This window comes from Fistularia commersonii, chromosome 32 (genome assembly GCF_037954325.1).
Source record: "Fistularia commersonii isolate RoL2024-O1a breed Wild chromosome 32, RoL_Fcom_v1.0, whole genome shotgun sequence".
NCBI lineage: Eukaryota > Metazoa > Chordata > Actinopteri > Syngnathiformes > Fistulariidae > Fistularia > Fistularia commersonii.
The window spans coordinates 10,101,977-10,125,316 of NC_141315.1; the positions used below are offsets into that span (position 1 = coordinate 10,101,977).

Consider the following 23,340-nt stretch of genomic DNA (forward strand, 5'->3'; position numbering starts at 1 on the left):
GAGTCCCCTCGGCATGCCCAGCAGCCGGTTGCAGCTGCCCCCCGCCCAGCCCCTCTCCTCGCCAGTCCGTCCACCGCGCCGCTGCCGGACAGCAACGACTCGGCGCTCCTCGCCATGGAGGACGCCCCGCCGATCGGCTGCGACGCCAAGACCGGCGTCCGGGAGGACGTCGTCGGGAGACGCTCTCCGCCGCTGCAGGAACGCGCCGCCCCCGCCGGGACGCCGGGGCTCGCGGCCCCCTTTCGTCCACCCCTCGCCGCAGACGCAAAGATTGACAGCACAGCGCAAGAGGCGCAATACGGGTTACAAACTGATAAAGAGAAAAGCCGCTCCAACAGTGACACAAACCAGATCCAGCCGCTGCGAGGCGGCGCCGGACTCGTGCTCGACACGGGGACTACAGACACTCGCTCGGTGGCGTTGGAATACAATTCAGACACGAGAACGGACGTGGAGTTTGTCGGCAAAGAGCACGCTGTCGGGAACTCGCTCCCCCGCAGCCCGACCGGGGCTGCCGATGTTGAGGAGCGTCATGGCGGCGATCCCCCCCGCCTCTGCGAGAACCAAGCCGGCGCGACTCCGCAAGGCGCTCAGGAGCCGGCGCCCTGTCACCAGGACTCAAAATCTCCCTCTGCCGCTTTACCCTCATCCGACGGCGGCGACGGGGAAAAGACTGACGCGTCGGCGCCACCGTCCGACACCGACGGGGAGCGAAACCACGGCGCCGCAGAGCCACGGCGGGAAAATTCAGCGGAGTCTTCTGAGATGTCCGTGTGTCACGATGATACGCAGACGCCGGAGAGCGAGATGCAGCCGGGATTATGCGCCGCTCTCGGGGACGTCGGCTCGCCGTCGCCCGGCGTAGCCGCCGGAGGCGACCGGCAAACAGACACGTGTGACCCCGCGCCGCAGCCGGAGATGTGCGACCTGGTGGTCTCCCTGCAGGAGGAGCAGGTGGCGGAGCCGGAGGGGCCGATGATCGCCGAGCTCGTGCACTCGGGCGCCACTCAGGAAATCGTGGTGGTCCAGGAAGGCGCTCACCTAGACGCCGACTGGTCCGGCGTGCACCTGAAGCAGAGCTACCTCCTGCAGCGGGAGGACGGCAGCGTCTGCGAGGCGGCCATCGTCAACGAGCTGGCGCCGGGTCACTCGTCCGGAGAGCCCAAGCTGTACGAGGAGAGCGCGGTGGAGGCCGACTTGGAGCTGGACTCGCAGCCCGTGGTGTACGAGTTCTGCGGCCTGGTGGAGGAGGTCGCCGAGGAAACGGTGTGCGCCAGCAGCGGCATCCAGATACCTCACTCCCCGGGATACGAGGTGAACCTGTTCAACGCTTTACTAGACAACTCGGAAGAGTTCGCCGGCAAAGAGGAGCTCCTGGACCCCTCGGTTCACGCCATGGAGGAGAGCGTCATCATCTCCCAGCAGTCGCTGGACGCCGGTCCGACCCAGACCTGCTCCCACGCCGCTTCTCACGGCTTGGCCATCCAGACCGGCAGGGTGGCGGGGGTCGGCCAGCGGCTGGTGTTAGACACCGGCTCCAACGAGGTTTGTTTCGTGGAAGTAGCCGCCGACTCCTTCGCCGTGGAGCAGAGCCACGCCGCCACGCAGATCGTGGCGCCCTGTCCACGGATGGGCGCCGAGAAAATGGAGGTGACGAGATCGCTGGTTTCAGTCGCACTGGAACAGGAAGCGGACGGAGTCCCGGAGTCCGCCGGGGATCCCGGGGACACGGATGCGTCCGACGGCGTTTCGGCGGGAGGCGACTCGGCTCTGGGTCTGGAGCGGACGCAGGCCGTCGCCGTCGTGAGCGCCGCAAACGCGGAGGTGTGCGTTTCCTCGTGCGAAGGAGCCGGAGGCCCCCGTGCTCCGAATGAGAGCCGGCCGGAGGCGTTCATCGCCCGCGCCGCCGGGATCATCAACCCAAAGCTGCTGCTCCTCAAACGCCCGCCCTCGCTTTTGTCCAAGCCGGTCAACGCCCGCCGCCCGTGGCCCGGAGCGCCGTCCGACCAGTGCCTTCCCGCGGCTGTCACAGCGGCGGCCTCTCTGTGTGACTCGGAGGCTCCCGGCGCCCTCAAGAAACCGACGGCGTGCTCCGTCAGTAAACACTCCGGTGCCGCCGCCGCCGCCGCCCCCCGCCGGACCCCACCCTCAGCCACTCACGAGGCCTTAATTGTTACTGATCCCGCGTCCCGGGACGGCGTCGCCCCCGCGGCGAGCGGCAGCCCGCCGGGCCCGGGCGCCGCCAGTCCAGACCACCCGGACTCGCTGTACGCGGAGGACGACGGCGAGGAGCTGGAGCGGGACGAGGCGCTGGCGGAGATGGACGCCCAGGAGGCCGCCTCGGAGCAGGTGAGCAGCCCGGAGGAAGGCAGCGACGACGAGGCCGACGCCGACAAGCCCGAGGGGGACGCGAGGACGCCGCGCTCGCCACATAAGGTACCCTCAGCCAGAGCCGCTCGCCACTTAGATGATTTGTTATGGAGGCAGCAGGTATTAGCTTAGCGACCGTTAGCATCATAACACACTCTGCTGTTCACCGGTGGTTTCCTTAACGCTCGTGTTACGAGGACACGCTCCGGCATCCCATAATGCATCAGTGCAGCCGGGCACATCTGGCAGGTGGGTGGGATTGAGGTCAGATCCCCCCCCAACTAACACACACACACACACACACACATCCAGCAGTTGTTTAGAAGCAGACCAGGACCACTTCCTAAATGTGTGTGTGTGTGTGTATGTACCTCCACCCTGACCCCCACGTCAGTGTGCGTCTTGTCCCAACCGTGTGTTTTACCTCCGCGCGCTAGCCACGCACGTGCACAACCGTGTGAGCGGCGTCGCGAGGACGAACGCGCGCGTCCCGCCGTCCGACGTTTGCCACCCTGACGACGGCCTCCTCTTCCTCCCGCCCTCCAGGTGCGCCAGTGGATGGCGGACAGGGTCGCCATCATCTCGCCCTCCGCCTCCTCCTCCTCGCCGTCCTCCTATCCCGGGCCTTCGCCCTCCGGCGACTGGGCGGCCCAGCGCAGGGACCGCTCCTCCCCCCTCCGCGGCCCCCACGGCAAGTTCGTCTCCTTGCCGCCGGACCAGTCGGCCCCCCAGCGGTCGCGCAGCGAGCGGCACACGGACATGGCGGAGCTGGCCAAACACGTGAGTGGGGATGGGATTCACACGTCGCATGTGGCGACGCGCAGATTGACACGCGATGATTTGTTAGGAGCAGAAACATTAGTTATAGACCAGGGGTCGGTAACCTTTAACACCCAAAGAGCCACTTGGACCCGGTTTCCTCGGAAAAGAAAACACTGAAAGTCGCAATTACTTTTTGACGTCTAAAATAAAGGTACCGCTGTATATATTGCTTTTTATGACCTTTACACTTTGTATAAACAAGTGTGTAGTGTGTTGCTTCTGCAATTCACAAAGTATTACGGAGAAAATTACATTTTATTTATGTAATGAACTCATTTTGAGCTTTGGGCTTTCAGAGCGTGTAGCGGAGCCTTGACCTGAATTTTAAAAATAAATCGGGGAAAAAATCACTGCGTCAGTAAACAATTAAAAATAAATATTTGCAAAATATCTATTTTACCTGGTTTATGGGACTTCTGCGCCCTGAACTTCTGCGCACGGCATCTGCAAATCGGGACTTTACCGGCTTCTGCGAGTGTGACGTTATTTTAAGCGGTGAAAAATAATAAAATATAATTTTATTCAATGTTTCAAGATCACAAAAATCTTCCAACCTAGAACTAAAAGTTAAAAAAAGGAATTAACACAAATGAAATACACATCAATTAAATATTTAAAATTAATTTTCCCAAGCCGCTCGGAGCCGCGGGTCGCCGACCCCTGGTATTGAAGAATTGATGGATCCCAGCAGGGCCGGAATGTGAAGCTGAACCTTGTAGACGATCGCAGCTTCTGTTTTCCAAAAAAACAAACAAACTTGAAGTTTCTCGGTTGAGAAAAACCTCCACCGGGCGAAAGATCCTGCGAAACCTATCTTCAGCGGAGGCGTTCCGGTGCTTCTCCCGCGCTACTTCCTCCAGACGCTCTAGGACTTCCGACTCGTCCCCCCTGAACATGCTGGCGTCCGCTCTGCCCCCGCAGGAAGCGGACATCGAGCATCGCACCCAGGCGCTGAAGCGGGAGGGCTTCTGGTCCACCAAGCGTCTCACCCGGCTGGCCGAGCCGCCGCGGCCCAAAGTGCACTGGGACTACCTGTGCGAGGAGATGCAGTGGCTCTCGGCCGACTTCGCCCAAGAGAGGCGCTGGAAGAGGGGCGTGGCTAGGAAGGTAGGACACACACACACACACACACGCGTGCGCGCGCGCACGAACGGCGGGTCAAAGGTCATGGGCTGTGCCGTGCGTGGTCAGGTGGTGCGAATGGTGATGCGGCACCACGAGGAGCTGCGGCAGAAGGAGGAGAAGGCCAAGAGGGACGAGCACGCCAAGATCCGGAGGGTGGCCTCGTCCATCGCCAAGGAGGTGCGAGCTTTCTGGAGCAGCGTGGAGAAGGTGAGAAGGCGGGGGGAAAAAAAAAAAAAGCCGGTTCTTCGACGTTCCTCCACCTCACCTTCTCCGCCGCCGCCGCCGTCAAGGTGGTTCAGTACAAGCAGCAGTCCAGGCTGGAGGAGAAGAGGAAGAAGGCGCTGGACCTTCAGCTGGACTTCATCGTGGGACAGACGGAGAAATACTCGGACCTGCTCAGCAAGTCGCTGGCGCCCGCCCGGCCCGCCGACGCCACCCCCCCGCCGCCCAGGACCCCGGCGCCGCCCGCCGTGGACGAGGACGGTGAGAAACCCTCCTCCCTCCCCGCGTCGGACGTCCTCGCGGAGGACCCGAGGCCGACGGAGGACGTCGTCATGGCGACGCACCTCCGCTATTTACAGGAAACAAAGGCGGTTTTATGTCGTCAAGGTTACCGCGCATTTCCCGGCAACCACGTTCCGGCGCGGCTGCGATTCTGTCGGGCCTGTGGAGGCTCCGGTCCGCCGCCGGACACAGGACACACTCGAGAACCCAGGAACACACACACACACACACAGATCACAAATCCGATGACCGATCCTCAGCATCGAATCCCATCGTCCTGTGATTGGTTGTGTGTGTGTCTGTGTGTGTGTGTGTTCTCCAGTGGCGGTTGGTCGGAGCTCGTGGCGTCTCGAACCAAACCTTAACGGCCCTCGGCTCCTGTTTCCGACACGTCCCCGAACACCTCGCGGCCGGCTGGCCTTCAGCCCTGGTGTCTCTGCCAAGGTGTTAAAGGCCGCGTTCTATTTCTACCCGCGGTCTCGCGACCCGTCAGGTCGATTTCGCGGCCTCGATGATACGAGAACGTCACGGGTTTCGATATTATCGAGAAGTCGACATTCGGGGACGCAGGGAGCCCGAGCGACGTCAGAAGGTCTGGAATCAACCCCCCCTTTTCCGCTCCTTCTGGCCGCGCAGACCGAGACTTCGAGCCTCCCTGCGAGGAGGAGGACGACGAGGAGACCATCGAGGTGGAGGAGCAGCAGGAGGGCAACGACGCCGAGAGCCACCGGCGGGAGATAGAGCTTCTGAAGGAGGAGGGCCTGCTGCCCCTGGACCAGCTGCTCAGCACCCTCCGGCTTCCGGCGCAGGTACGAACCCCAGCCGACGTTTAGCGCGTGACGTTCGCCTCCACGTCGGATAACTGAATATCGGGACGCCGCAGGACTCGGCGTCCGAGGAAGAATGCTCCGATGAGGAGTCCTCGTCGGCGGCGGGGGAGGAAGAGGAGGACGGCGAATTCACAGCCAACGAGGAGGATGGTGAGGCGGCGGCGGCGGCGGGAAACGCAACCGACGCGGGTTTGATTTAATCCTTTCTATTTCCTTCCTCCTCCAGCTGAGGACGAGGAGGACACCATCGCGGCGCAGGAGAAGGTGGAAGGGAACGTCAATCACGCCGAGGAGCTGGACGACCTGGCCAGAGAAGGTGCGCCGCCGCCTGGAGGTCCTGAGGCTGAGCTTCTGCACCGGAGAAGAAACCCTGACGCCCTCGTGTTTCTCCTCTCGCCCTCCGCAGGCGACATGAGCATGGAGGAGCTGCTGGAGAAGTACAAGGGAGCGTACGCCCCCGACTTCGAGGCCCCCTCCGCCTCCGGCTCCAAGGTGAGCTCCGACTCGGAGGTGTCCGGAGAGGACGAGGTGGAGACGGAGGAGGACGAGAGTGACGTGGAGAGCAACACTTCCTCCTCAGGTAGCGGCGCGCTCCGCCACAACCTCTGATCGCCCGCCGCCGCCGCGTTCTAAGAAAAGCGCGTCCTGTCAGATTCACCAGGGGAGAGCGAGGAGGACGAGGACAGCGAGAAGGACGACGAGGACTGCGAAGAGGAGGAGGAGGAGGAGGAGGAAGAGTGTGAGGAGGAGGACGTGGAGGAGGAGGAGGAGGAGGAGGAGGAGGAGGAAGGCGACGACGACGACAGCGGCGAGGAGGGGATGGAGGTGCTGCTGAAGGAGGGCGATCACAGCCCTCCGTCCTCCAGCTCCCGGCCCAAGAAGGAGATCAGCCACATCGCCGCCACCGCCGAGAGCCTGCAGCCCAAAGGCTACACGCTGGCCACCACCAAGGTCTGCGCCGCCTCGATGCCGTGGTTTTCAACTTCCTGTGTTCCTTAACCCGTGCAAGTTAAGCCCCGCCCCCCGCCCGCGATTGGCTCCGGCCGGGCGCGAGTTAAGATTTTAAATTTCCGGTCGGAAAGCGCCAAACCCCCGAGCAGGTCGCCGGCGCGCCGGGAGAACGTCAAGAGGAAGCGCCCGGAGTCGGAACGTCGCCGTGAAACTCACCGGCTCTTCGGTTCTGCCGCCGCAGGTCAAGACCCCCATCCCGTTCCTGCTCCACGGCACGCTGCGCGAGTACCAGCACATCGGCCTGGACTGGCTGGTCACCATGTTCGAGAAGAAGCTCAACGGCATCCTGGCCGACGAGATGGGCCTGGGGAAGACCATCCAGACCATCGCCCTGCTGGCCCACCTGGCCTGCGAGAAAGGTACCGCCTCCACAAAGCTCCTCAGACCTTCTCCTCTGAGACCCGGCTCTCGCTAACGGCTGCGCCCGGTCCAGGGAACTGGGGCCCTCACCTCATCATCGTCCCGACCAGCGTGATGCTCAACTGGGAGATGGAGCTGAAGCGCTGGTGCCCCGGGTTCAAGATCCTCACCTACTTCGGCAGCCAGAAGGAGCGGAAGCTGAAGAGACAGGTGACGGCCGAGGGGGGCGGGGGGGTTCCTCTCCGCTCTCCGACGTCGAGCGTGAAGGCCTCTTCAGGATCTCCCGGGAACCCGGAGCTGCCGAAGCCTTTTTCTCCACGCGGTTGAACCTAACCATGCTTGCTTTGCTCTCTCCAGGGCTGGACCAAGCCCAACGCCTTCCACGTCTGCATCACCTCCTACAAGCTGGTGCTGCAGGACCACCAGGCCTTCCGGCGCAAGTCGTGGCGCTACCTGATCCTGGACGAGGCGCAGAACATCAAGAACTTCAAGTCCCAGCGCTGGCAGAGCCTGCTGAACTTCAACAGGTCGGTAGCGCCTCTAAGGGGGGAAAGCGCAAATGGGAAGTCGGGTCGCGGACGAGGGAGGGGGGGGGGGCTTCCCGGGAGGATCTTCTCCAGGACGTCGGCGAGGTCCCGCATGTTCCGGCCAAAGCGTCGACGGCGAAAAAGTTAAACCCGTCTCTGCTCCTTTGCACCGCAGCCACCGGCGCCTGCTGCTGACGGGCACGCCGCTGCAGAACAGCCTGATGGAGCTGTGGTCCCTCATGCACTTCCTCATGCCCCACGTCTTCCAGTCCCACCGGGAGTTCAAGGAGTGGTTCTCCAACCCGCTGACGGGCATGATCGAGGGCAGCCAGGAGTACAACGAGGGCCTGGTCAAGAGGCTCCACAAGGTCCTGAGGCCCTTCCTGCTGCGGAGGATCAAGGCCGACGTGGAGAAGCAGATGCCCAAGAAATACGAGCACGTGGTCCGCTGCCGCCTCTCCAAGAGGCAGCGCTTCCTCTACGACGACTTCATGGCGCAGGCCTCGTGAGTCAGCCGAGGGCGTCCGGGGGCGAGGAGCTCCGTTTAAAAATATAGAAATGCTTTTCAAAATGTCGTTTTTTCAGACGTTCCCGAGTCCGGTGCTTTCGTGGTCGAGTTCAGGCATTTTGATGCGTAATTTCAAGACCCCTTTTTTTTATTTTTCCTGTGTTTTTTTTTATTCTGTTCTTAAAAAAAAAAAAAGAAATCATGACCATTTTTTAATTATTTTTCCTGGTAACTTTTTTATTATTTTTCTTTCTGTTCTTTTAAGAAAAAAATTGTTGTAATCTTTAAATAATATTCAAAATATTTTTTTAATAATATAAAAAAAAATTGTTGTAATTTTTGTAATTATTTTAATTCCGTTCCAAAAAATGAAAAAATCAATACAATGTTTTAAAAAAAAAATTTTGTTAATTTTTAAATTATTTTTCTTTCTGTTCTTTATCAAAAAAGGAAAAAACATTTTTTAATTTTTCAATAATATTCAAAATATTTTTTTAATGATATTAAAAATATATATTGTTATAATTTTTTTGTAATTATTTTAATTCTGTTCTTAAAAATCATGACATTTTTTTTATTTATTTTCCTGGTAACTTTTTTATTATTTTTCTTTCTTTTTTAAAAAAGTTGTAATTTTTTTAACAATATTCAAAATATTTTTTTAATAATATAAAAAAAAGTTTTTTTTTGTAATCATTTTAATTCTGTTCTTAAAAAAAAATCATGACCATTTTTAAATGTATTTTCCTGGTAATTTTATTGTTATTTTTCTTTCTGTTCTTTTTCAAAAAAAAAAAAAATATTGTGGTAATTTTTTTCCATTTTAATCGAGATTTTTAGAGACACAAAAAAAAAAACAAAAAAAACATTGAATCAGAAACAGCGTTTGGAGTGATTTTACATGTGTGATTTTTATTTCAAAAACCTTCCCGCCGGCGCCTCGCCGTCCCCCCAGGACCCGGGAGACGCTGGCCAGCGGCCACTTCATGTCCGTGATCAACATCCTGATGCAGCTGCGCAAAGTGTGCAACCACCCCAACCTGTTCGACCCGCGGCCCATCCAGTCGCCCTTCATCACCAAGCCCATCGTTTTCCACACCGCCTCCCTGGTGCAGGACGCCCTGGAGGTCCCGCCCCTCAAGGTCAGCGCTTCCACCACCGGGCGGCGTCCGTCCCCGTGGACGTTTTCAAAACCTCCCTTTTTTTTTTTGTCTTCGTCCCTCAGCGCTGCGACCTGTCCATGTTTGACCTGGTGGGCCTGGAAAGCCGCGTGTCCCGCTACCAGGCCGACGTCTTCCTGCCGCAACACAAGGTCACGCGGCAGCTCATCCAGGAGGTCGTCCAGGCGCCCGAACCGCCTCCCAGGCCCAGACCGGTCCGCATGAAGGTCAACAGGTACGCCGCCGCCACGTCCGTTCCAACCCTGTCGTTTGTTTCGAAGTCTATTATGACAGTGTACAAATATACTGCTCAAAAAGATAAAGGGAACACTTGAACAACACAATGTAACTCCCAAGTCAATCCCACTTGTGTGAAATCATAGTGTCCACTCAGGAAGCAACACAGATTCATTTGGACTTGTTTTAAGGACATTACATCAAAGTTGGATCAGCCTGGAGTTTGTTTTTACACTTGAATTTGGAGTGTAATTCCTCCTCCAGACCTCCATGGGTTGATACAATTGATACAATTCCCTTTATTTTTTTGAGCAGTGTGTATTAAGCACAAAGGCAGAGATGTTTGCACCAGATTGTAGCTCACAGCTAATTTCGTTTAACATCCGGGTTTACGCAGGTTATTAAAAAGCATTTAAGGTCATTTTTGCAACATTTTGCAGAATTGAGGTCCTTAAACAGCATTAAAAAGGCATTAAATTAATATTTTGTAGGCATTAAAAATGTAAATACAGTGGTCCCTTAAGATACCAAATTAATTCTTTCGAGAAGTGGGCTCGTAGGTTTTTTTTTTTTTTTTTTTTTCATGTCTTATTTCATATCTTCCCCATTTAAAATAAGACAAATAAATAAAAGGATATTAATGTAAGGGATATCAAGCTTTTAGTGTTATGAATCCTGAGCTCTGGCACCGACTGCTGCAGATGGCGCCGAGTGCTTCACAATCAGAATCGCATTATTTGGCAAATAATTTTGCAACTACAAGGAATTTGGTAAACTGCTGTCTATTTATTCATGGATTTTTTTTTTTTCTTGCTGTCTCCTGTCTCCCGCCTTTCTATTTCTGTTTATATCTATATTTATTTCCTTTTAATTTTTGGCATAATAAGGAATTTCCCCAAAGGGGATCAATAAAGTTTATCTTAGACGGTGGTGAAACAGGCGATATAACAGGCATTAAATTAGTTAAAAATTAAGGTGAGATCAGAGAATCTTACGAGGCTTACGAACATAGACTCGGAGCCAAAAATGTACGCTTACGATAAACTTCACAATACACGTATGATTATTAAATTAATATTAACTTCAGAGAATTGATCTGATGAAGTTTGCTTTTGTGTCTTTTTTTTTTTTTCTTCAAACATTACAGAAATGACTTCAGCATATGTTGTTGAATTGGGCTGATATACAGCTAGAATGCACTTTTTCAAGGGATTTTTTCACTCAATTTCTGATCATAGCCTAATGTTTCTTTTATTTGGGCTGTTGTCATAACCTTGTTATCCCTGTAAGATGCGGCGGCGGCGTGAAGCGTATTCGCGTAGATTTCGACTTCTGATTTTGATTTCCCGTTTTTATTTTAGCTCGAATCGCACTTCGAATCTTGAAAAATTTGTATATAAAGTGATTTGTATCTCAAGGGGCCGCCGTACACGTGATGGGAAAACACACCGCAATTTATTTTGACGAAGCTGTATAAACATCTTATCGATCTGATAGGGAGTGTGTGATGATTGACAGGCGAGACCTTTAATTGGCTATTGTTTACATCCGGTGTTCTGACGGTTGCACGAAGTTACAACATCACAGGGAAACAAATGAAGAAATGAAGAAATAAGCACTGATAACCAGACACAAAGGTAAATCCATGTGATTCTTTAGTTTATTGTCACTCAGAAGGTCATAAGTACAAATCTGCTTCTGTGAGAGACAAATGCAAATGATTGGCATTATTGTAAATAAAGGTATCGTCAGTTTAAAACGGCGTCACGTCAGATAAGCTGCTATCGGGCATCAGATCATCTATCGTAGCGCCGCTTTATGAGACGCTCAAACCGACGCAACCCGTCGGAGCGGGTGGCGGCGAAGCCTTTCGCGGTCGGACGCGTCTGAACAGGCAAAATGGCGCGCAAACCCGAAGGCGCCGTTTTCACTCCTCCGGTTCGGCCGGTCGTGGGACGTCATGGCGGCGGATGGCCCTCCGCTCAGCGCCACCGTCGGCGAGCGTATCATGGCTGTCTGTTGTCTCCCGCAGGATGCTCCACCCGCCTCCCAAAGGTGACAATCGCTCGTTGCTGCTGATGAACAAACCCACGTGCTCCGTTCCCCCGGCGGCGCAGGCGCCCAAAACCGCCGCCTTCGAGGCCGCCTCGCCTCCCCCGCCCGCTCCGGCTGTCCAACAAGGCAAGGCGGCGGCGGCGGCGGTGGCGGCGCGGGAAATGTTTTCCGATTCCACTTTTAGCGCGTGTTTAAAATCCGTTCTCCCGCTCCAGTGGTTTGCTCCGTGGCGGCGGCGCCTCCCCCGCGCTCCTCGCCGCACCCCGCCGCTCAAACCGCCGTGAGGTCCAGCGCGCCCAAGCCGGTGTTGACGGTGCGGCCGCCCGCCGCGCCGTGCGCCGCCAGCGTGCCGGCCCACCAGAGCCCCGCCCCCAGCAGCGTCCTGCCCCAGCGGGTCCTGCTCAGTCCGGACATGCAGGCCAGGCTTCCCTGTGAGTCCCGTCGCAGCGCAGGTCGAAAACACTCGGCGTCGGACGTCGCCCCCGACGACGGCCGCGCGCACGCTAACCCTCCTCCTCCCCGCGCAGCCGGCGAGGTGGTGAGCATCGCCCAGCTGGCGTCCCTCGCGGGCCGGCCGGTGTCGTCGTGCCAGGGCAGCAAACCCGTCACCTTCCAGCTGCAGGGCAACAAGCTGACCCTGTCCGGGGCTCAGATCCACCAGGTCCCCGCCGCCGCCGCCGCCGCCCCGAGGCCCGTTCAAGGTACGTCAGCCGAGGGTCAGGGGTCGCCGCCGCCGCCGCCGCTCTCCGTCCTCCTCCCACAGCCCCGAAACAGCCACCGGTTCATGGAAGGCGGGAAGGATCGGGTCGGGTGTCTCCGCGCGCACGTATCCTCCCGTCAGATGATCGGCATTTTGCGAAAAAGAACATTTTGCACGTGAAGTCGTTGGCGAGCGGAGCAGGTGGACGATTTCACGACCATCGTTTTCTTTTGTTTGCGTTGTTTTTTGGAAAATTTGCCCTTGCTTACAGCTCCCAAGCGTGAGACTTTATATTTTTACTGTGCACTGTTTTTACGTCCTAGATCAGTGTTTCCCAACCACATCAATGTGCCGTGAGAGATCATCAGGTGCGCCGTGGAAAAATGCCCACTTTCACCCGATTGGTCCGAAAATTATTTATCCAACGCAAATAATGTGTCTTCCCATGTCGATGTGGGCAGCGTGTCCATTCCATGGCGACGGGTAGTGAATTGACCTGTGCGTCTGTGTATCAGAGCCATCAGTGACACTTTGCGTGATACATTTTTAAAATAAAAAGTACTTGTATCTGCGTAAACAAACAGGCAGCGTTGTTGAAAACGACCAAGACGAGTGAGAAAGCAGTGAAAGCTGCTATGAAGTTGCTGAACTCGTCTCTAAATCCAAACAGCAAAACATTAATACGACCTGCCGGCGAAATCACTGTAGAAGAAACGCTCAGCTCTGGCGTTGATAAAGAAATAGCCGGTTCTCTCAAATAATACCATTTTCAGACATATTGATGACATGTCTTCAGATATTGATAAGTGTTCCGGAAAAGTTGCACATCAGTGGGAAATTTGCATTGCAGCTTGATGAATCTACAGATATTAGATATATTAGATTTCCAAATAAGTAAATTGAGACTACGGTTTCATTCTAATTCGTTAAAAAATGTTTTTGACATATTTATTTGGTGGTGTGCCGTGTGATTATTCTAATGTAAAATATGTCAAAAAAGGTTGGGAAACACTGATCTAGACCAGGGGTGGGCAAACTTTTTAGCTCAGAGGCCACATTGACATTTAAAACTTGACAGACGGGCCGGGTCGCCACAAGATACGACACATATTAAAAAAAGGAAAAGAAAAAAAGGGTAAACGATACATATCAGACTCATCTGACGTTCGCTTTGAAAATAAAAGCAGCTCGGTTTTGAAGGCACTTGACGGACGATCCAGTTTATTCCCTCGTAGCTTCACGTGCAGCTCAATCGTGTGTGTCAGTGTGGCTGTTTTCAACCTTTTTTGAGACGCGACACATTTTTTACAAAATCCCGGGGCACACCAACAACCGAAATGACACTCTAACGCAGTACATATAGTTAATAATATAGTTTTTAATGTATTTATACTCACTTCGTGTGAAACCTGGGGCTCTTTCGATGAACACACATTGGCTATCCTAGCAGTCATGCTAGGAAGACGCATGAAGCTCTTGCTGGAGCTTTACAAGCCGGCAGCATCAATGTTTCTGCAACTATGTTCAGCGACAAACTTTGAGGGCTTACCTTTGTGGTTTTTCTCCCAAAAATTGCCCATTTCTAATTGTTTTTACGTCAGCGTACAAAACGGTCCATCGGCTCGTTTGGAACGGAAGGGCGTCCGTCTCCGTCACTGTCGCTCGCTCGTCTCGCTGCGATCCCAAACCACTAACTCTTAACGTTGACTTCTACTCTCAACACTCTCGGTGGAAAATCACCGGGCTGAATCACAAACCCGATCCGTGTCATTCGGCTAAAGAAAATTCTCAAGTAGCTCCGAAAAGGAACTAATCTGTTAGAGCTCCCACATTAATTAATGCACGCATCCGATCATTCACATCAAGTATGAATCCTGTAGCGATCTTTGGCGGACCAGCGGGCAGCGGTTCGCTCAGCCCTGTCCTAGACTAGGATTTCCCACTGTTCGCGTTCAGTTCCGACTTGAAATCACATTAAATGGCGCCGTGGAAACGGACACACGAGTGGAGGACGCATGTGGTTCCGTGACGACCCGGGTTCAACCCTCGCCTCGCAGCCTGACGTCAACGGGTTTGTTCAAGTACCTGCGTTATATTTAATATCGACATAGCATGCACGTAGCATAGCATCGGTGGTGTGTTTTCTCGGCGTGGACGTGATCGCGCTCCCGTCGCCGATCGGCTCGGTCAACCGGGAGACTCACCTCCGCCTCCGCCTCCGCCCCGCAGGGAACGTGATGCACCTGGTGTCCAGCGGGGCGCAGCACCACCTCATCAGTCAGCCGGCCCAGGTGTCGGTGCAGACGGCCAACGCCCACCCCGCCACCCCCCCGCCCGCCGCCGCCACCGCCACCCCTCCCGCCAATCGCCTGCCTCACAACGCGTCTCCCCAAGGTCTCTTATTCACCGGTTTAGATTCACTGTTTAACAAACCCGGGTGAACGCCGCCGCTGCATCTGTTTATTTGACCTGTTTGTGCTAATAAACAATTCAAGCTAATATCCCCCCCCCCCCCGACTCCCAGCGGTGGGAGTCTAACGTGCGCAAATAACGCCGCGGAGGGTCAAATCGTTTGTTTCGGTTGATGTTTCCCGCCGGCGCCGTCCCGTCCTGACAGCTTCTTCTCTCTGCAGTGCCCTCCTGCATGGTGAGCAGCCCCGGGGTCGTGAAGATCGTTGTGCGTCAGTCAGCAGGCAAGGAGGGCGGGCCTGTGCCCACCCTGGCCGTGGCCCCTTCCCCTCGTGTCGCCCCCCAGGCCGCCCCTTCCCTCCACCCCCAGGCCAACGCCGCCGCCGCCGCCGCCGTCAGAAACACCGCCACGCTGCAGATCGCGCAGCGCACCCCCGGCCCCGCCACCGCCACCTACACCCTCGCCCCTCCCAGAACCTCCGGCGCCGCGCTGAACCAGACCCAACCCCCGCGGCCCGTCCTCAAAGTAGTGCAGCCTCCTCCTCCGACTGCTCCTGCTCCTCCTGCTCCTGCTCCTCCTCCTGCTCCCACGCCTCCGCCCCCGCCGCCGCCGTCGAACGCCGAGCAGTCAGGTGAGCGGCCCGGCGGGGTGACGTCACCTCTGCTAATCTGCATTACTGTCTGTTAATCCGAGCGGATTGTCACGTTTGTGGTGTGGTGTCGTGCAGCAGAGGGCTTCAAGCCCCCTCAGGCACTCGTCTCGCGCCGTCTGGATCCTCGCTAGCTTTAGCCGCAGCTCCGCCGAAGAAGCTAACCCGGAATTCCCGGAGCACATTCGGAGAGGAACCATCTCCCGCTAGCCGTTAGCCGATGCATTTTGGAGCAGAACCGGGGCGAAGGGTCTCGCGGCATCTCCGCCTGGAGAGCAGTTTGTGAAGGCCAGACCTGCACCAGGACCGGGCCGGGTCTCCTTACCACCTCCTGCGTGACAGTCTAGAAATAAATGTGTCAGGGGAGAGTAGAGGAGCTGGCCGATAGGAGCGAGGAGCTTCTGTAGAAGAAGTCCTGAGTCCACGTGGTCCCGTCCCGTTTGATCTTCTAACCAGCTCATGGCTGCACTGCGTTCCTCCTCAGCTCCGGCCCCCTGCTGCCCCTCCTCCTCCTCCTCCTCCTCCGCGGCGCCACACGACGGCAACGCCGGCGTCCCCGCCGCCTCCAGGCCGCGGCCCGGCTCCTCCTCCAAGGTCTACCCTCCGCCTCGGAGGGTCCCTCCTCCGCCTCCTCGCTCTCCGTTCTACATGGTAAGCGTCCGGAGAAGGCGACCGGCTCTCGGCCCGGCGCTCCGCAGGCTGACCCGTGTTCTCCGTCCTGCCCGCAGCCTTGGCTGGCGGACGTTTACAAGCGGCAGCGCGAGAGCCAGCTGGACTTCCTGTTCCGGGTGAACGAGCGTCGCTGCGCGGCCCGGCCCGCCTACGGCCGGGAGGTTCTGGGCTTCCTGACGTTCCTCCCCGGGCCGCTGCCCTCGCCGGCCGCCCTGAACGCCGGCGGCGGCGGGTGGCGGCGCTCGGGCCACAGCGGCTGCCTCCTCTCGCAGTGGCGGAGTAAATCCAACTACTGGTTCCAGAGTCCGGCTGTGAGAGACGCCATCCGGGGCGTGGACGCCAGGCTGGAGCTTCTCACCGACATCGTGGACAGGTAGCGGCTCCGTCCCGCCGCCCGGGTTCGCCCCCCCGGGCGCCCAGGAGCTTCACGCTTCTACTCCCGCCTTTCAGGTTCACCTTCGTGATCCCGCCGGTGGAGGCTCCGCCCATCTCCATGCACTGCTGTCACCCCCCGCCGTCCCTCAGCCACCGGCAGGCCGTCTTCTCCTCGCTGCTCTCGGCCCGGGCGGCGCCGCTCACCCGCGGCCTGCACCGCATCCAGTGCAACACCAGGACCCAGTTCCCCGACCTGAGGCTCATCCAGTACGACTGCGGTAAGGCGGCGCCGCCGCACGAGACCGGGACCTTCCCCGGAAGCCGTCCTGACCTCCCCCCCCCCCCCCCCGTTTTCTCCGCGCCCAGGCAAGCTGCAGACCCTCCACACGCTGCTGCGCAAGCTGAAGACGGGCGGCCACCGCGTGCTGATCTTCACCCAGATGACACGTATGCTGGACATCCTGGAGCAGTTCCTCAACTACCACGGACACATCTACCTCCGGCTGGACGGCAGCACGCGGGTGGAGCAGAGGCAGGTCGGTGCTCACGCCGTCCGGGGCGTAGTTTTGGGCGAGAAGGCCCGGGACGGTCCACGCTGACGGCGCGCCTTCGTTCCCCCCGCAGGCCCTCATGGAGCGCTTCAACGCCGACCGGCGGATCTTCTGCTTCATCCTGTCCACGCGCAGCGGCGGCGTCGGGGTGAACCTGACGGGCGCCGACACGGTCGTCTTCTACGACAGCGACTGGAACCCCACCATGGACGCCCAGGCTCAGGACCGCTGCCACCGCATCGGACAGACGCGGGACGTCCACATCTACAGGTGACGGCGTGGACGGCGTCCTCAAGGGGGTGGGAGGGAGCCTCGCACGCCATCTCGGTTCCAACGTGGCCGCCTTGTGTTCTCTGTGGCCGGTCAGGCTGATCAGCGAGCGCACGGTGGAGGAGAACATCCTGAAGAAGGCCAACCAGAAGAGGATGCTCGGAGACATGGCCATCGAGGGCGGGAACTTCACCACCGCCTTCTTCAAGCAGGTGGGAGTCCAGGCCTCGAAGCATCTGCAGTGTGTGTGTGTGTGTGTGTGTGTGTGTGTGTGTGTGTGTGTGCTGAAAGCAACCACCCGTCTTCTGCAGCAAACCATCCGGGAGCTGTTCGACGTGAACGACGGCGAGCGGAGGGAGGCGGCGGTGGAGCTGTCGCTGCCCCACGGCGAGGAGGAGGAGGCCGTCAACAAGCAGAGCACCACCATCTTGGAGCAGGTGAGGCTCCGTCGACGGAGCTCCGCCCGCCGACGCCTCCGGCGCCCGGAGCTGACCTTCTCCGCCCCGCAGGCCCTCTGTCGAGCCGAGGACGAGGAGGACATCGTGGCCGCCTCGCAGGCCAAGGCGGAGCAGGTGGCGGAGCTGGCCGAGTTCAACGAGAACATCCCGCTGGAAGACGGAGGCGAGCAGGAGGAGGTGGAGGAGCTCTCCAAGGCGGAGCAGGAGATCGCCGCCCTGGTGGAGCAGGTGAGCCCGGCGGCGGTGGAACGACCTCTTTTTGTTGTCGTCACGAATGCTTCACTTTAACGCGCCCGCCGTCTCCGCCTCCGCCCAGCTCACCCCCATCGAGCGCTACGCCATGAACTTCCTGGAAGCCTCCTTAGAAGACGTGTGCAAGGAGGAGCTGAAGCAGGCCGAGGTGAGAGCGAGTCCCTGCCGTCCAGCGGGTCTTCTCTTCCCCTCGGTGGCGCTGACCCGTCCTGTCTGCGTGCTCAGGAGCAGGTGGAGGCGGCCAGGAAGGGCCTGGACCAGGCCAAGGAGGAGGGCCTGAAGCTGCACGCCTCCTCCGACGACGACGAAGACGACTTCGCCTCGCCGCCGGCGTCGGCGGAGCTCTCCCAGCCGGCCCCCGCCCGCCGCGGCCGCAAGCCCAAGGACAGGGACAGGGTGGCCGCCTCCATCCGGACCAGCGGACGCCTGCGCGGCGCCTCGCCGGAAGCCGAGCCGGAGAAGGAGACGCCCGACAGGCTCCGCCCACGGGGGCGAGGGGCTCCCCGGGACGCCCCCGCCACGCCCGCCGTCCCCGGCCCGCAGGACGCCAAGGCCCCGTCTCCCGCCAGAGACCACCTGAGCGTCAAAGCCCGGGCGGCGGGACTCCGCCCCTCGCCAGGCCCGCCGGCCCCGGCCCCGCCTCCGCCCGCAACCGCCGTCCCTCCGGCGGCGGTCGAGGCCGACCGGAGCTCCAGAGCGGGCAAGGAGGAGGAGGCGGACGGCGAGAAAACGGCGCCCGAGAGGTCCGCGGAGCCCGTCTGCCCGGCGGATCCACCTCCGAAGGACGAGGACGCCAAAGATGTCGGCGCCACGTCTCCCCCGCCCACCTGCGCCCGCTCCCCACGCAAACGCCAGTCGGCCGACGACGAGGTCCTGCGGGGAGGCCTGAGCGACGACTCGCCGTCCGCCAAGGTTCTGAGGAAGCTGCCGGGGAGGCTGGTGACCGTGGTGGAGGAGAAGGAGCCTCGGAAGAGGCGGCGGCGGGGGAGCGGCGCCGCCGTGGCTGTGGAGGAGGTGGCGGCGGTGGCGGCGGCGGCGATGGCGGCAGATGAGGAGCCGAGCAAAGATGGCGACGGGAAACCCAAGGAGATCAGAACGCCTCCGGAGCAGGACTCCGCCCAGAGCCCGCCGCCGCCGCCGCCCTTCTCTCCGCCGCGCCCGTCCCCCGATATGCCGGTGCTCCGGAACCTCCCGGTTCGGCGCCGCCTGGAGACGGAGCACCGCATGGCGGCGCAGCTCGGAGAGCAACTGCACGCCGGCCGCGGCCGGGGGGGCGGCGCCGGCAGGAAGAGCGACGCCACCTCTCCGGACGCCCTCGTCAACGCCGTCGGGCGGCGGAAGAGGGGCCGGCCCCCGAAGACCCCGCCCAGGATGGCGGAGCTCGTCGCCGCCACCAGTCCTCCGCCGCAGCCCGCCGCCGCCCAGGTGGAGTCGCCACCTATCGGCGGCAAGAGGAAACGGCGGCGCTACCGCAGGGCGGCGCTTCCTGACGGCGTCCCCAAGGAGACTGAAGCTCTGAAAACAGACACGAACACCCTGAGCCAGACCTGCACCTCCAACCCCGACCAGACCTGCACCTCCACCTCCAGCCCCACCCAGAGCTCCGCCGACGGCGATGCGAAGTCGTCCGCCTCCATCATCGCCGCTCAGAACTCCATCTCCGCCTCAGCCAGTGAAACAGACTCGTCCCGAGCCGCCGCAGATGCGGCTCCTCCCACGCCTCCTCCGCCCGCCGCCCGGGTGACCCCGCCCCCTGCCGCCGCTCAGGACTCAATGTTCTCCCAGGGTTCCTCCTCCAGCCCTCCGGCGGTTCCTCCACCCGCAGACCCACGGGTCCCCGGCACCTCCGGACACTCGTCTCCGCCTCCGGACGCGAAACCCGGGCCGGTAGCCCCGCCTCCCCCCGAGCCTCCGGCCGCGGCCGTCCGTCCCGCGGCGCCGCCCGACACGCCGGATCCGACGCCCGGACCTCCAGCCGCGACCTCCACCCTGCTCTCCGAAGCCTCCGTTCCAGACGCCGCCCAGGTCCCACCTCCGCCTTCAGACCCAGATGATACTCCACCCGACGCCCCACATGCTCCTCCGCCTGCGTCCAGCCCTGCTCCTCCTGGCAACCACTCACCTCCCCACAGCCCGGGCGGGACGGCCTGCGCGACATCCCATATCCAAAGCCCGGCCCCGTTGCCCTTGGCGACGTCGACGTCTCAAGACTCTTCTTCTGTCCGTGGCTCCTCCGGCACGCCGCCCACAGAGGCGCCTCCGCCCGGCATCTCCACCCCGGCCGCAGTAGCAGCCCCACCACCAGCAGATGGAGACAGAGGACCTGCAGAACCTGCCTCGGCTCCAGGCGGTCCCTCTGAGGGAGCCGCAGAACCTCCGCCCGCCGCCAGGACCTCCTCCTGCGCCGCACCGACCGAGTCTCCGGCCTCGGCGACGCCGTCACCTGATGGATCCGCTTCCGCCGAGGTCGTTCCTCCCGGGGCCTTCGCCCGAAGTTCTCCGCGACCGCGCGGCTCCCCGACGCGAGGAGCCCCGCCTTCTCCGCCCCGCGGCTCCCCGGAGAAGCCGGACGCGTCCACGTCCGGAGGCCCCCGGGAACGGGCGGAGGAGATGGACGACAAGCCCAGGAAGAAGAAGGACAAGAAGCAGGACATGCGCAAGTCCAGGTACAGACGGAGGAAGTTCAACCGGACCTCCGTGAAGATCGCCGAGTTCGGGGCGGCGGCGCCGGGGGGAGAACCCCGACCGGAGGCGGCGCCGCCAGACCTCCACGGCGCTCGGCTCCGCCTCCACCTCCACCAGAGGACTTTCAGCCGGCAGAGCAGCCGGGAGTCGGCCCGCTCCTCGTCGCCGTCCTCCGGCTGCTCCACCTCCACCCTCACCCGCCACGCCCACCACAAGAGGACCTACGAGAACAGACACCCGGCCAAGCGGCGGCGGGTGGAGGCGCCGCCGCACACGCCGCCGTCGGAGCGGGCGGGCGAGGGGGAGGCGGAGCTGGATCTGCCGTCTCCTCGGAGCGGACGCTCCCGCTGCTCCTCCTCCGACTCGTCCTCCGACTCGGACGGCGAGGAGCGGCGGCTGACGCGCTCGGCCAAACGCGGCCTCAAGGACGAGGAGCTGGAAAACGGCGAGGAGCGACGCGGCAAGAGGCGGGCGCTCAGCTCAGACAGGAACGCCTCCAACAACGCCAACACCTCCACGGGCGGAGACTCCGGCAGCGACACCTCGTCGCTCCGGCGGTCGACGGGGTCTCGGCAGCCGCCGCCGCCGCCGGAGCCCCGCCCCCAGGCTAACAGCGTCCCGCCCCCGCCGGTGGAGCCGGAGGTCCTGGGGAAGAGGTGCTCGGCGCTCAACGCCGCCGCGAAGCTCCTCGCCATGAAGGGCCGGGTGGACACGCCGGGTCACACCCGCAAGGAGCCCGGCGGGAAGGTGGGCCGGCCGCCCTCCCACGCCGCCGGCGCCCCCAACAGGAAGAGGAAGTTCAAATGCAAAAACGTGTCCCCTCAGACGAACTCTGTGACTCTGACCAACAGCAGAGGAGGCGGAGCCAAAGCCCGCAGGAAGCACGGGGTGCGGCCGCCGTCGCGCTCCACGCGGCTTTTCCCCGGCTCGCTGCTGCCGCCGCTGCCCCTCGAGTACAAGAGGTGCCGGTCCGACGACAAGGAGGGGCGGAAAGCCAAGGGGAAGGAGGGCGAAGCCGAGCCGCCGCCCCGGACGGGGCCAGAACCGGGGTCTGAACCGGGGCCTCGGGCGGCGCCGGAACCGGAGCCGGAGGCGCGCTCGTCCTCGCAGGGCGCCAGCACCAGCAGCAGCGACGGCGAGGCGTGCGTCCGCAGCCGCAGCAGCAGCAACAGCAGCCAGCGGACGCACAGCGTCAGCTCCCAGAACACGGAGCGGCGAGGCCCGCGCTCCCGCGCCACCTCCTCGGGCAGCGAGCGCGACCGCAGCTCGGAGCGCGGCGGCAGCAACGGCGGCGACAAGAGGCCCGAGCAGGGCCGGCGCCGGGAGGGTCGGAGGTCGCGGGGCCATCCGAGGGAGGCGGGCGGCAGCTCCGGGGCCGAGGGCACGCCGGACAGGGTGCTGCGGAGCGTCGCCGCCCTCGCCGCCGTGCAGGCCAGGTCGCCGGCGGCGAGCACGCGCTCCTCGGCCGGCCAGCAGCGCCACGCCAAGACATGAAGGCCCACGACGGACCCGAGCAGGGAAGCAGGAGCTCTCTGACGGAGCAGGCCTCCAGGCTCCGCCCACACGCCCAAACAACGCCATCAGAGCACGGCGCCGCCGGAGCGGAGCGCCTCTCCGCCCCCTCCCCCCTGAAGCCGACCCCCCCAACACACACACGAACACACACCTGACGGGGGGCTCAGGGACGCCGGACTGAAAGCTCCTTTTTTTTTTTTTCCCCTCCAATGGAAAACCACCGGCGACGCGGTGGCGTTTCCTCCCTCGGCGGCCGTCTACTGGAGGATGGACGGATGGACGCGAGGACGCTGGCAAGTGACTGAAACACACGTGCTTATACACACACACACACACACACACACACACGCTCTTGCTCGACAGGCAGGTGCAGCTGTGTGTGCGGCGGTCCGTCTTCGCCATGTCGACGGTCACATTTTCGCTTCCTCTCTGATTTGTTTTTTTTCCTCCGCCGACGTGACGGAGAGCCGTGTCAGCTCGTCCTCTGCCTCAGCCCCCTCCCCAGGTTCTCTCACACACACACACACACACACACACACACACACACACATCTGCAGCGTGAGGATCAGTTCGGCCGCGGCGGCCTCTGGTCTTTTATCGACCTGCTCGGATGGCGAGGGACGGGCGGGAGGACTCAGACGAGACGGCGGACGGATGAAATCAACCAAATTGACCACATGAATTCTCCTTTTCCTTTTTTTTTTTTTTTTTATTTTAATTTTGTCTTGTCATCGTCCCTTTGTGTTCCTCGCCGCTGCCGCTCCAGGTTTCCTGTAAGATAAACTCTGAATAAGAGGAGCGGCCGCAACGCATCGGTTTCACCCTCCAGACTCGTCCGAGACGCTCCGTGTGTCAGGGTGGTCGTCATGGTGATGGTCTTTTTCTTTTTTTTTTTTTTTTCTCCCCCCTCCTTGTTTGTCTCTTGTTTTGTTTTGTTTTTTTTTTGTTTTTTTTTTATTTGTTGCATTCCTTTTTTTTTCTGGATCCTTGTAATTCCACATTGTTTTACTTGAAAATCTAAGAAACTACAGCTGAATAAAAAAAGACCAAAAACCAGTCGCCTGCTGGCTCCTGATGTTTCCAGAAGTTTTGGGTCGGAGGGACGAGACGCCAGAGGACAAACATCTCCGGATTTCGAGGAGGTGGAGGTCTGACTCCTCCCTTACAGACTTTTAAATTCATTTTAATTTAAAAAGTTCAGACAAAGTGCAAGTTCCATAGTCTTGTCTAAGTCCCACCCCCCCGGCTGTCTCTGAATGCTGATTGGTTCACCTGGCTGTCAACCACGTCAACC

The 23,340-nt window shown here is 59.8% G+C and overlaps 1 protein-coding gene across 1 annotated transcript; it reads left to right on the top strand.

The window, feature by feature from the left end:
- The first annotated feature begins 7 nt into the window (after positions 1–7).
- srcap (Snf2-related CREBBP activator protein) lies at positions 8–23,102 on the top strand. The gene is made up of 31 exons (XM_086140173.1): positions 8–2,436; positions 2,917–3,150; positions 4,114–4,299; positions 4,384–4,524; positions 4,608–4,800; positions 5,458–5,630; positions 5,705–5,801; positions 5,878–5,967; positions 6,058–6,231; positions 6,304–6,602; positions 6,844–7,021; positions 7,096–7,232; positions 7,380–7,549; positions 7,725–8,054; positions 9,013–9,199; positions 9,283–9,452; positions 11,487–11,635; positions 11,725–11,940; positions 12,037–12,210; positions 14,439–14,603; positions 14,843–15,250; positions 15,753–15,919; positions 15,997–16,313; positions 16,391–16,593; positions 16,682–16,851; positions 16,940–17,136; positions 17,234–17,348; positions 17,448–17,573; positions 17,646–17,822; positions 17,911–17,994; positions 18,072–23,102. The coding sequence occupies exons 1-31, from the start codon at positions 115–117 to the stop codon at positions 22,023–22,025; spliced, it is 11,703 nt and encodes a 3,900-aa protein (XP_085996299.1). The 5' UTR covers positions 8–114; the 3' UTR covers positions 22,026–23,102.
- The last annotated feature ends 238 nt before the right edge of the window (positions 23,103–23,340 follow it).

Excerpts from the sequence above, each read along its gene's own strand:
- srcap (XM_086140173.1), top strand. The coding sequence starts at position 115 with ATGGAGGACGCCCCGCCGATCGGCTGCGACGCCAAGACCGGCGTCCGG. Across the intron at positions 4,801-5,457 it reads GCCCGCCGTGGACGAGGACG|ACCGAGACTTCGAGCCTCCC; the intron begins GTGAGAAACCCT and ends CTGGCCGCGCAG. Across the intron at positions 7,233-7,379 it reads AGCGGAAGCTGAAGAGACAG|GGCTGGACCAAGCCCAACGC; the intron begins GTGACGGCCGAG and ends TGCTCTCTCCAG.